The sequence below is a fragment of the Hyaena hyaena genome, unplaced genomic scaffold, assembly GCF_003009895.1.
Source record: "Hyaena hyaena isolate Hyena2069 unplaced genomic scaffold, ASM300989v1 scaffold_78, whole genome shotgun sequence".
Lineage (NCBI taxonomy): Eukaryota > Metazoa > Chordata > Mammalia > Carnivora > Hyaenidae > Hyaena > Hyaena hyaena.
Genome location: NW_024080710.1, coordinates 1627904 through 1641481, shown reverse-complemented (window position 1 = coordinate 1641481; position 13578 = coordinate 1627904). Strand labels below are relative to the sequence as shown.

At 47.3% G+C, this 13578-nt stretch overlaps 1 protein-coding gene across 5 annotated transcripts in view; it reads left to right on the top strand.

The window, feature by feature from the left end:
* The window catches only part of WDFY4 (WDFY family member 4), a 292803-nt gene that overhangs the window by 264931 nt on the left and 14294 nt on the right, over positions 1-13578 (top strand). For 4 of the 5 annotated variants that reach the window (XM_039233715.1, XM_039233714.1, XM_039233716.1 and 1 more), the window contains 5 exons: positions 1661-1752; positions 7616-7828; positions 10760-10907; positions 11972-12156; positions 13008-13166. In XM_039233715.1, the coding sequence (XP_039089646.1) occupies positions 1661-1752; positions 7616-7828; positions 10760-10907; positions 11972-12156; positions 13008-13166 (797 nt within the window). The remainder of the gene's footprint in view (positions 1-1660; positions 1753-7615; positions 7829-10759; positions 10908-11971; positions 12157-13007; positions 13167-13578) is intronic. The other variant, XM_039233717.1, reaches the window with a different exon arrangement.

The window sequence follows — 13578 nt, the reverse complement described above, 5'->3', positions numbered from 1 at the left end:
GCACACACCTGTGCTCCAGAGCCCCCCTTCCTCAGGCCCTCCTTCTTCCTCCAAACAGCACACAGGGGCATGCACCTTGAACCAGGCCAGGTGCGGATGCAGTGGGGGCATGGGCGAGATTCAGCTACTGCCCCGGGTACTCGCCTCTCCTGCTGTGGTTTGGGGCAGAATACCTTTGGGGCATTTAAAACGTGCCCAGGCCCAAGCCCACGCCCAGCAAGTTTGACCCCATGGAATTCGGTGGCCTGAGCAGTGTTCAGATTCTCAGATGTCTCACCTGCATCAGGGATGAGACCCCGACGGACATGAAGGGCATTTCCCACAAGATGTGGTGGTGCCCATGAAAGGAGTAAGTCAGGGATGAAGCCAGCCTGGGGTGAGAATGGTGCCCGAGGGACAGCACCACTCCTGCCCTCGAAAGGAAGGTGGGGCTCTCTGCAGAAAGGGAGAGGAGCTTAGCTGCAGAAATGACACACATGCCAACGACCAGGTAACCTCAAGGAAGTCAGGATCAAGGGGCTATTGAGCACCTACTGTATGTAGGAAATTTTTAGGCATTGGGGATTTAGTTGGGCCTCCTGGGACAGATTGTCCTGAAAGTGTTTACATTCTATACAGAGATGGAGGAAAAGGATAGAAAACAGAGACAAATAAGTAAGCGAAATACTGTGTGATGCAGAGAATTTTTATGAGGAAACAAGGTAGAAGAATGGTTCAAGAGTGATTCAGAGTGCCCTGTGTCATTTTGGTCCCTAGGAAGGACCTCCCAAGTTAGACGGGCAAGCTGGGACTGGATGGTAAGAAGAGCTGCGTCGGGCACAAACCTGTAGACCAGAGAGAGGAGGGAAAGGTTTTATTCTCATTGCACCATGAAGGCTCTGGAGGGTTTAAGCAAGACCATAACTAATGTTTACTGGGCGACCATTGTATGCCTGGAGTTTTTCTAAACACATTGTGTGCATTTCTCTACCAGCCTTGGGTGGAGTTGGGGGGGGGGGGGAGTTTGGTAACAGGTAGGAAAAGTGAATCCCAAAGAGGTTAAGCAACACGTTCAAGGTTGTGCAGCTAATGGGTAGGAGAGAGACTCGGGCTCGGATCCAGACTCCTCTTTCTAATACCTGGGGAAGCTGCCTCTAAAAACCTTGCTGTCCTCACTTTAAAAATGGAGAGAAAATGCATAAATTATAAAGTTAAATGAAGATTCAATAAGATGATGTGTGCCAAGCATCTAGCATAGTGCTCTGGCATGGAGTTAGGTGCTCAAAATACGATAGCTTTTACTGTTATCGTTATGATCTCCTTACTGTTTTAGCACTGGATAAAAAGCGCCCAGATGAAAAGGTAGAGAGTAGCAGAGAGGAAGACATACACACATTGACATTACTGTCATTTTATGGGACTTGTGAATTGAGTACAAACCTGCCTGGGAAGCAAAGAGAGTCTTGTGGAGGGTTGAAGGCTTGGAGACCAAGCAGGAATATTCCAGGCAGATAAGGGTGGGGACACACCAGACGGAAGAAGCAAGAAGCTGTAAGGCCTGTGCAGGATTGATCTACAAGGAACCAGCAGTCCTGGATAGCACAGTGTTTATATCCCCTGGTTCCTAGTCCAGTCTGGGCTCCCATTAACCCAAAGGCCTATTGTTTCTCACCCCCCTCAGGCTGCATGCAGGATGGGACAGCACTGGGGGACGTTCAACTCCCACCCTGGGCTGATGGGGACCCTCGGAAATTCATCAGCCTGCACAGACAGGTGAGTTGACCGGGGTCACACCGGAACCCCTAGAATCCTGAATGAAGACCACAGTATCTTCTCCGTCTCCACGGAGGCTTTCTGTGCAAGCAGAGGGCTAATGACAAGCACTTCTGGGGCTCTTATGTCTAGAGAGCCCAGGAAAAAGCTTGTGTTCTGGTCTCTGGAGTAGGGAATGATGGAAAAGGAGTACAGGAGAACATTTTGAATTGATGTAAATGTGCCATATCTTGGTTATGGTGGTGGTTACATAATTGCATGCATTTGTGAGAACACATTGAACGGTCTGTTTAAAACGGGTGAAATTTATTGTATGTAAATTATCCCTAAAGAGAACAAGCATTCTGAGGTGGGCCTGACTGGTAACAACAAAGCCATACCTTTTCCTCTTCCCTTCTCCCTTGGCAAGAAGAAAATCCTTCTCTGGTTTATCCTTGCCTCTGAAAATTTAGTAATGGTGCTCATTTCTCCCATGAGCCATTGGTCTTGAGTAGTTGGACCAGAGATGGAGATGAACTTGACCTTTAGGTGGCAGCAGCCCTCTGCTAAGATGTTCTCGGAAAAGTTATTGGCTTGGAGGGAGTGAGCAGGTTCACTCTGCCGGCCTGACTGCAGATGCCAATAGTCTAGTGGGGAAGCAGCTTGATTAAATAACCACACGAATAAGAGGGAAATTATAATTTCACCAAGTGCTACAAAGGGATAGACATTAAATGCCATCAGATACAGATTAGCGGTGCGACCTAGGGGAACTGGATGGTAACAACAAAGGGAGACCTCTTTTAGTGGAGTAATGATTAGACTGGAGTGGGTTAGGATGTTAACAATCAATGTCATTGAAAACATCAGAGTAGGAATCTCTGAAAATCTTTTACGCCATAAAAGCAAGAAGAGTCATGGCAAAAACTATCACAACAAACTTTTCAGAACCCTTGAAATTAATCGGAAGCTTAGAAAGATCAAGAGAGTGTTTCTTTGAAGAAAAAAAAATGGCTGAATTTTTGTAAGAATAGCAAGCATTGGATGTTTTAATTTACACTATTCTCATTTCTCCTCTTCAGCTCCATAGTAGCCTTGAAAGCCAATACCCACAATAACAGTGGAAGACAACAGCCTAGGAGTCCATTGGAGGGGAAAGAATGGCGTTGGAGCTCCTTCAAAACCCCATACCCAGAGAACCATCATTATATGACCCGTTAGTGGTTTCCTGAAAAACCCCACCTGCAAGTCTGTCTTTATTTGACCTCAGAGCCTGCATAGTGCAAAGGCCTTTACTTGAGTGGCATTTGTGAAAAAAAAGAAACCAGAGACAATTGTTTAACACTGTTGCTTCCAGAAGCAGTGGATATAATTGGGCAAACAACAGGCTTAAGTGGAAAAACTAGGGAATGGGGTATTTATAGGAGGCCTTGAAGAAACTTCAAAGTATTCCTGGGACCTAGAAGAACACACACATCTATAGGGATGTTTTCATGCATAAGGCTATGTTCATGCTTCTAAGGGGCTAGGCTTCGCCTCTGGCTGAAATTGAGGCCCCATGCAAGCAGAATGTGAGAGGTAAAGGCAGTTTTTACCAGGCAGCCACTGCCTCGCTAAAACTGATGCCATGATCTAGCTTGTACACAGAGCCCCTCCCTGGGCAAAGACTGGGAAACTTACTGGTTCTAGGCATTTAAGAAAGCTTTATCCAAATAAGATGACAATTAAACTAACAGAGCAGAGATTTTAGTGGCCATATACTACAACAACAACAACAACAATAAAAATACAGACTTTATAGAACTAGTTCAGAAAAGTCACTAAACAAATAAGCAACAACAAATAGTAATGACAGCAATAAACCCTGGAGAAAATCTGACTCCCAGAGTTGACACATCATATTATCTAAAATGTCCAGTTTTCCACAAAAATTATGAGACCTACAAAGAAAAAGAAAGTATGGCTCATACAGAGGGGGAAAAAAACAGTCAACAGAAACTGTCCCTAAGGAAGCCTAAACTTTGGACTTATTAGACAAAGATATTAAATCAACTACTGTAAATATGTTCAAAAAATTAAATAAAACCATGTTTAAAGACCTAAAGGAAAATATGACAATAATGAAATTATAAATAAAGACATAGAAATTGTGCAAAGGAACTGAATAGAAATTGTGGAGATGAAAAGTACAGTAACTGAAATGACAAATTCACTAAGGATCAATAGCAGGTAGAATAAAGAATCAACAAACATGGAAGATAGGTCAATTGAGATTATCCAGTCTGGGGAATAGGAGGAGATGAGTGAAGAAAAATGAACAAAGCCTAGGCATCTGTAGAACACCAGCAAACATACCAACATACACAACTGGAGGTACCAGAAAGAGAGGAGACAAAGGGGCACAAAGAATATTTGAAGAAATAATGTTCAAAAACATCCTAATTTTGATTTAAAGTGTTAATTTATACATCCAAGACACTCAATAAACTCCAAGTAGGATAAACTCAAAGAGATCTGGACTTAGACACATCATAATCAAACTGTCAAAAAGGAAAGTCAAAGGAAGAGTCTTGAAAGCAAAAAAGCAACTCCTCATTTACAAGATATCTTTAATAAGATTAATAGTTAATATTTCACCAGAAACCATAGAGGCAAGAAGGCAGTGGTATGAAATATTCAAAGTGCTGAAAGACTCAGCCAAGAATTTTATAGCCAGCAAAACTATTCTTCAAAAATGAAGCAATTAAGACATTCACAGATAAAAAAAAAAAAAAACTAAAAGAATTTATCACTAGTAGACCTTCCCTACAAGAAATACTAAAGAGAGTTCTTCATTCTAAAATAAAAGACAGTAACTCAAGTCCATGTGAAGAAATAGAGGAAGTGAGTGATAATAAGGAAACAGAAATGATAAGGATGGGTAACAAAAATCCTGGTTGTGAAGGAGAGAATAAAGACAGAGAATAGTACCTGGAGTAGATGAGAAGTTGAGGAAATATTAGGTTTTCCTTTTTTATTTTAATAAGCAAATTTAAAAGGTAGTGGGGAAAAGAGGTTGGGTATACAAGGAAAGGAATAATGCATTCTTGAGAAAGTGGGAGTATTTGGAATCTAAACCACAGGTAGAGGGTTAGCTTTAGATAAAAGGTGGGTCAGATTCCTGAGTAGGAGGGAAGGCAGTCAGGGGTTGCAGATGAAAATTAGTTTATATATGTTTTCACAAAGATGTGGGAGTTTCCAACCAGTGGCTCTGTTTTTCTCTGTAAAGTAGGAGGTATGGCCAGTGGCTGAAAGTAGACAGTGGAAGAGTGTCAGAGTTAAGGAGAGAGCAGGAAATGTGAACTAGTCATCTTGAGCGATTAAGCATGAGTTGACTAGAGAAACATTCCTAGGTTTTCTGGCAATGCTCAGTGGCCATAGGTGAAATTGGTGACCAAAGATTATAGGATAATCAGTATGCCCTCTTGTGTGATGATACTCTGGTGTAAGTACAAAGACAGAAAATATTTGAGTTGTTCCAGAGCGCTGTGAAAAGACAGTACACACAATTCAATAGCACAACAAGATGTATTGAGCAGAAAGTTATTGAAATGGTAAACCACTAAATCTCTGTCGCATCAAGGTAGGGCTGAAGACAAGAGAGTGTTGACAGATTGCAAAGAAGTAAAAGGGTGAGGGGACTAGAAGTTTTGACAAAGTAGAATAATCTTAGGGAGTAGTTAAATAATCAGCAAGGGGAGGATGTGGTTTTCACCAACAGGGATGCTTGAATGAGAGATTCTGAAGATGGAGCACTTATGGATACTAACATGAGTTAAGATGTGTCTGCAGGAGTAGGTAACTTTAGGTGGGGAGGCAAAGTCATTGGAGAAGTGGCACTTAAGGAACTGAGATGTGAAACATTAAAATCAGTGAGGACAATGGCAGATCTTAGAGAATAAGAGAAGGCATGCCCAGGAGTCACCATGTTTGATGAGTCAGAAAAAGAGTTGGTGGATGACAGCAGTGAGGATGAGGAAGGGGGGTAGAGTTCAATTTCATAAACCACAGAGGAGCAGATTGTTGTTCTTTTAGCAAAAACGTAGAGGAACGATGGACCGCATGTGGCCGTGTGGATCAAGGAGGACCCCAACACCACCTCCGGGCCCCAAGTCACATGGCATGTAACTCAGCAAGTAGCCACCACTGGAGGCTTGGGGAGAGCCAGGCTTCATCTAAAGAAGGAGGTGGAAAAGATGCTCTAGAAGAACTTAAAGATATGGACTATGTGTTGGTGATAGTGCTAGGAAAAATGTCCAGATGTCCTGGCCTGTAGCCTTCTTGAAGCCACTTTGGCCATATACCTCAGAAAACTAATGTGACACAGCTGGCCTGACTTCCACAGGCCCATGCCCACCCAGTGGATCAATGAAGGGCTTAGACAATCCCAAATGAATGCCTTTGGGTCTGGGGACCCAGCCCTGAAGTTGGGCTCTGCTTAGCAGAAAAAGGTGCCATCTTTCAGGTGAACTGGGAAATCTAAACACTGGCCCACATTTCCTCTTGCTCATGTGTGCTAATGGTTGAGGAATATTGGCAGCCTGGGTACTCTAATCTGAGCTGGCATCATTCATCTGGGCTGTATCCATGAAGGATGGAGCACGCTTGGGCTCCCCTAAACTTCTTTGTGTTTCCTGTTCGATGGCACCTTTAGTTGAAGGCAGATATTGCTGACTTTCAACGGGAGCTGTGTTCCTGAGTGGGCTGAGGTTTTGGTCCCATTTAGAGGATTTAAGCTCAGAGTGAGTCTTCATGGCTGAGTCTAGAAACTCTTCTGTTCTCCTTCCTTGGAGACGGCAAGGCTGCACATGAACAGAATGTTCCTCAGGTCATCATAGACTTACCCTTTGGGTGTGTGGATGAAATGCTCTGGCCCATTGCATACTTTGGACTGGACAGAAGTGCCCCAGTCAGGGAAGCTCACATTCCTGGGGACTGAGCTATACCTCAAAGGTAGATTCAACCCTTTTCTTTCCAAAGATGATTGATAAAGGGACTCACACCTAATACATCAATAATTTCTAGGTACTTGGGTGCAGTGAGATGTGCTCAGTGATGTTGGATATCCCCAGTGGGGTGCTAAGGCCTGGGAGCTGGGGATGGAGACAGTAGGTTCTAAAACCACGCCTGAGCTTGCCCCGAAGTGGGGTAATGATATCTACCAATGAAAGGTGGAAAGAGACCATACACACCAAACCCCAAGCCAGTGCCTGGCACCTTGCAGGTGCTCAGTGTCATCACTGTGGCCAACATTACATGGAGCTCTCCAGACACCAGCCACAGACATGAACCAAACCTCACAGAATTCCACAGAGGAGGTACAATTCTTGTCCCCATTCTATAGATGAAGAAGGTGAAGAAACTGAGGAACAGAGATGTGAAGGAACATCCGTGACAGTACTGGGGGCCCACGTGCCCTGGAGCATGCTTGCCTACCTGCTACACTCAGTCTCGACATCCTGACATCTCTGGTCAGAATCATCTCTCCCTTTTTCTTATATTGAGATCAATAGGACCCCAAGACTTATTTTGAGTCTGGTCTCTTCCATTTAGATATCAATGCAAGGCATAGGTATTCTGCACCTCATGGTTAGATCATGGAGTGAATGAGCTAGATGATTGGAACAGTCATATCTGTTTCCCTGCTAGCTGGAGCCAGGAATTGGGGGGGTCCTTGGGTGGCCTGTGTGTCTGCCCACTTAGTGCTATTCAAACACTGGGAGATATCACATGTTTCCTGTGCAGAGCCAGCATCTGATGCATACGTGCCCTCCTGATCTGTGCAGAGGGCTCACAAGTCCGAGAGAGACCTGTATTCTTCATGTTCTTTGGCTTTTGGTTCCAGGCTCTGGAAAGTGACTTTGTCAGTGCCAACCTCCACCACTGGATAGACCTCATTTTTGGGTACAAGCAGCAGGGGTCAGCTGCGGTAGAAGCTGTTAATACCTTCCACCCCTACTTCTATGGTGACAGAATGGACCTCAGCAGCACCAGTGACCCCTTGATCAGGAGCACCATCCTGGGGTTTGTCAGCAACTTTGGGCAGGTACCCAAACAGGTACAGTATCCATGTACTTAATCTTGCTTTCTTAAAAGAGCGTATGCACTGTGAGCTTGGGAGTGTGAGTGAGGACATTTTCTCCTGGATAGGAACAAGAGAGAGGGCTGGAGAGGGGAAATGGTCTTCCTACACTCCTCAATATTGGGGCTTAGCCCTCTATCACCAGCTGGTGTTGATGAAGGTGATGACGTCCTTAATGATACAGTGAGGACTCCATTCACCTGTGATATGTGTAACAGACACTACAATAAATCCACAGGATTTAGTTTTCTATATGTGTCTAGCTACAGAGTTGTTGTGAAGAGCCAATGAGTTAAGACATCAAGTGCTCGAAAATACCTGAAATATAATGGGCACTCAACAAGGGTTAGACATTAGACAACAAATCACATTAGTGATTCCTTCATTGAATCCCCTCATAAGCTCTGGGTATAGGAGTTATTCTTTTACAGATCAGGAAGCTGAGACTCCGTGAGGCTAAATAAATAGCCTAGAGGCTATTATAGAAGCTATAGTCTAGAGGAAAAGTTCTAGCACCATCTGGCTGACCCCAAAACCATATTTCCAGCAGTGAGACAGAGATCTAAATTCTGGGCCTCTGGTGAAATTGCAGGGGTCTTACATGGTCCTTTTGCTCCACTGGCTCCATGCCCCATTGGGATATCATGTAGCAATGTGAGGCTATTCATGTTCATGGTGACATCCTGGTGAATGGTGTGCAAGAGAAGCACTTATTTAACTGATCCTGGCCCTGTTGACCCTCAAACTTCAGTTCAGTGCGGAGAAGTTTTATTCCTAAGTACAGCCATCTGGGCTATTAGCATGACCCCATGGGCTGGGGTCTCAGCCTGGAAAATCAGTGAAGTGAGTGCATAAGCCTAGCCAATTCCAGGGCCATCTTGGGCAACAGCCTTCCCCATATGTAATCATGAGGCTTGCACGGTCTCATCTCAATGGTGCAAAACTAGTAACATCTTTTCTAGCTGGTCTTCCGTGACATGCTCCAAGTTTGCTCAGCTCCCAGGTGAGGGGGATATGAGAAGTGCTAAGGGTGACTTGGAGAATGAACAGCACATCCAAATGTGGGTTCATCCGGGGAAGGCTTTGTAGGAAGGGGGAAATTTCAAGAAAGAAGCTTAGGTAGCCCAATAATACAGATAAAGCAATTACATAATTCGAAGTAGTAGCTACCACCATCCAATTGTGTCCTGGGTTATATTCTCACAGTTTTTGTCCCTAAGCAAATATATTTTCCCATCAGTGCGATCACGGAGTACACACAAGCTTAGATTCTGATTTTACTTAGTGATGTATCATATGAGGTTTTTAAAAAGATATTTCTAAGTAATCATCAGAATGAAAATTCTCATTCTCAACCTAAAGACAAGATCAAAAGACTTGAGGACTATGCACTGTGCCATGGAGGCCCTGTGCCTGCTGAAGTTGTTACAGGCACTGGGCCTGCAATGCTTTAGTCATTCTGCTGTGCAAGAAAGGACATTCTTTTTTTTTTTTTTTTTTTTTTTTACAAATAGTTTATTGTCAAATTAGTTTCTACATAACACTCAGTGCTCATCCCCAAAGTGCCCTCCTCCATGCCCATCCTCCCCTCCCCCCCACATCCATCAGTCCTCAGTTTTTGTCAGCATTCAAGAGTCTCTCATGGTTTGCCTCTCTCCCTTTCCCCCACCATTTCCACCCTTCTTCTCCCCCTTGTTCCTCCGTCAAGTTCCTCCTAATCCTCCTATACGTGCAAACATATGATATTTGTCCTTCTCTGCCTGACTTATTTCGCTCAGCATAACACCCTCAAGGTCCATCCATGTTGCTACACATGGCCAGATTTCATTGTTTCTCATTGCCATGTAGTATTCCATGGTATAGATAAACCACATCTTCTTGATCCATTCATCTGTTGATGGACACTTAGGCTCAAGAAAGGACATTCTTTATTTAATGCGCATTTAGAAATCATTGTTCTGATGTCCGTTGGTATTGATCACCCACCCAGCTTTACCAGGTAGTCCAGTATTTGACTGAAGGTTGTAACTGAGCCTAGGCTGCTGTAAGACCCCTCCCCAGCTGTTTGCTGAACCTCACCCCTGCTCGTGTGCCCACCTGAGGCCCACTGTCCCACCTCCATCATGGTACCCAGTGGATGTTTCCATCAGGGAGCAGAAAAACGGGCCTGATGGCTGGAAAAAACAGCCTCGTTGGGAAGGGGAGGGCGAAAGGCTGCAGTTGACCTCAGCCGCCCTCTGTGGCAGCAGCGAGATTCTGCCAAGCACCATGGCCTTGGGCTTCATATTTTGCCTGGTTGTGCAAAAAGTTTGGCATTGGGGACACTTTGACAGCAGAGATCTAAGAAAAGTGAAAATAAGAAAGGCCACTAATGGGGTTTGCCTGTGCTCTTTGGAATGTTTGAATGGATGCTATTAAAGGATTCTGTCTTGATGCCCAGATAGATGTGCCTGCAGAGTTTGTAAGGGAAGGGGGAAAATATGAGAAATAGCTCAAGCAAATGAAGAGAGACATGTGATCTAGAGAGAGAGAAGAGGGTCACTCTGACCCCATGATTTGAGAGGCAGCTCTGCCAGGGATCAGAGGCTCCTCGGTGAGGTCATCCTTTTCCCAAGCAGTGTGGAGAAGATGACAATTGGGCAGCCAGGAAAGCTATTTCTGCTAGTCCCGCACCATGACCTGGAGAAAGCAGCAGTCCCTCCCTGAGCCAAAGCCCTTCATTTGAACTGCAACATCTCAGGGTTGAACCAGCTAGTTCTGTTTATGTTTATGTCAGTCAGAAGCCAGCCCTTCTCAGACAGCACTCAGAACAGAGGTGCGGCTGTGACTTGACTGGGGAGGACTCCTCCTTCAGCCATCTGTCCCTAATGACTTTTGTGGTGTGCATCTGTCCCCCTGCCTCTCCAGCTCTTTACAAAACCGCACCCAGCCAGGACCTCTGCAGGGAAGCCTTTACCTGGAAAGGACGCCGTCATACCTGCGAGCCTCCCCAGCCACCCACAGCCTTTTTTCTACAATCTGCAGTCACTGAGGCCCTCCCAGGTCACAGTCAAAGGTAACCACCTGGTCAGCTCTGTTCAGCACCCTGTCCCACAGATGTCCCTTTAGTGACTGGTGTTCCTTTGGCGACTCGGGGGCACAGACCCTTCAGTGTCTTGGGGTCTGACTTTGGATGGCTGTGTCTCTAGTCACAGCAGGAATCTAGGGAGGTCTGTGTTCTGGAACTGTCCGGAACCACCTCTGTTAGATCCTGACAGACTCACCTGTCTGCCCGTCTATCTAAGACACACATTCCTCTCTTTCTTTCATATATGTGTGTGCGCGCACACCTCTCTGTCTCTTTCTTTAACTTTCTCTCTCTTTCCTGTGCACACACATACATGCCCACGCACACACACACCCCTCCTCACCTCCAAAGCCAGATTTCCCGAGGGGAGGGAGGGTTGCAGCCTCTGCTCCTTGGTACCCACAGTCACTGTTGCTCCTGAGCCCCCAGGTGGGCCTGCAGCCGCTAGCCAGGAGCCACTGTCCTGGGGAACACAGCCCAGTGTGAGTTCCAGCCCTGCTGCTTCCTTAGGGAAACTGTGTGTGCAGTCTGATGTCCGGGCCACCCGGGGCATGTACTGCTTTGGGGAAACCCCACTACAAAGGGCAATGTTCTGGAATTGTATAAGGAGTATAACATCAGGTTTGGTGGGGTGGGGGGCTTGGTATGTCCTTTTTTCCCCCTTCAAATCCAAGAACAGTGTCTTTGGCATACCCAGCCCTATCAGGTAAGGTGTCTGGGAGGGGCAGGAAGTGGCTTGGTGCCATCTGCACAGACAGCCTCAGCCACTCCTCCCCTGACATCAGCCCGTCAGAGACACTGAAGACCTGTGGCCATGTGCAAGCTTAATGTATATGCCAAAGCCAGGGCCAGGGCACCCAGCTTGGGGCTAAGGTCTAACACGGCCTGCGGAGTAAGGCTCCGGAGTGAGGTGCCTTGACGAGCAAGTGCCTGATGTCTAGGCTTGTGCTTTGCCAAGTCTGGGTCACCTGCCCAGGGCTCCTCTCTGAGCACAGAGAAAGGGGGGTGTTGCCCTTTGGCATGTAAATTCCACCATACTAACTGGGGGGTAGATATGTACCTTTTCTCTCTAGGCTCCGAATCCCCCAAAGGAGCCATTGGCCACATCGTCCCTACTGAGAAGACCATCCTGGCCGTGGAGAAGAACAAGATGCTCCTGCCTCCGCTCTGGAACAGGACCTTCAGCTGGGGCTTCGATGACTTCAGCTGCTGCTTGGGGAACTATGGCTCTGACAAGGCGAGTGCGTGTGGGGTGCGGGCAGGCAGGGTGCAGGGCGGGCACCGCTGAGGCAGAGGCAGTCAGATGGGCAAGCCCAAAGCAGGCACAGCTGCCCCACTTCCTCCCTATAGCCGTGCCCCCTGCCTGGGAGGGAGGGGGCTCGTGCAGCCAGGCTAAGGGCCCTTGTGGGCCAAACCTCCAACCCATATTCTAAGGAGTGGAGCTCGCAAGTTTACAGTGCACACTGTTATTTCACAGCAGTCTGCCACCAGCTGGTCATGTGGCTGCATGGAGGCCACTCAGACTCTCAGTCTGGGTGGGAAGTCTTTGGGTTCCTCTGAACACTCACGGTTCAGACTCCAAGGACACTCACTGAGCATTGAGCCAGTGCCAAAAGCAAGCCATCTGGTTACTTTTCCTCTACCCTTGACTCAGGCCACAGAGTCACGTCACATCTTGCTGTGGCCCTGGCCACCTTCAGCCTCCTTTCCTAGCCTGACTTCCCTCCCACCCTACATCCCACCCACCAATCACATGGCATGAACTCCCTGGCCACCAAGCTCTCTCTCATCGCCCTCAGCCTTCCCTACTCTTTCATGAGGCAGACAGATTTTCACCATGTCCCCATAACTTCCCCTCACTTGTGTCTCCCCACTCACTAGAGCATGAGCTCATACGGGACAGGCTTGGACCACCTGGATTATGTCACCAGCGCCAGCCTCCTGAACAAGTGACATGTCCCCCAGTTCCCATGGCACATGAGCAGGCCAGCAGCATCCAGACTTGCCCTTGTCCCTCTATCACCCTGTCCTGGCTCCCAGCCCTGTGCTGGCCGGGGCACCACTGCTCATCCCACTTGTCTCCCATAGATCCTAATGACGTTCGAGAACCTGGCTGCCTGGGGCCGCTGCCTGTGTACTGTGTGCCCAGCCCCCACAACAATCATCACCTCTGGCACGAGTGCGGTGGTATGTGTGTGGGAGCTCAGCATAGCCAAAGGCCGCCCGAGAGGTCTGCATCTCAAGCAGGTACAGTATCTCAGGTGGGGATGGTGCCTCAGGTGAGGATGGTGCTTAGGTGGGGATGGCACCTCAGGTGGGGATGACGCCTCAGGTGGGGATGGCGCCTCAGGTGGGGATGGTGCTCAGGTGGGGATGGCACCTCAGGTGAGGATGGTGCTCAGGTGGGGATGGCACCTCAGGTGGGGATGGTGCCTGGGGCAGATGTGGTGCCCTAGTGTCGTCCAATTCCCCAAGCACCAAACGCCCTGCCCCCCTCAGGAGCAGAGAACACAGCGAGGCACTGGTGGCAGCACGTGGCTCTTTGCCATTAGAAGGCCACAGTTTCATGCCCACGGTGGTTTTGACAAGCCCACGGGGCAGATGCCTCCACAGGACACATGCCTCAGTGAGAGATGCCACCTACCCATCAGAGCCAGTG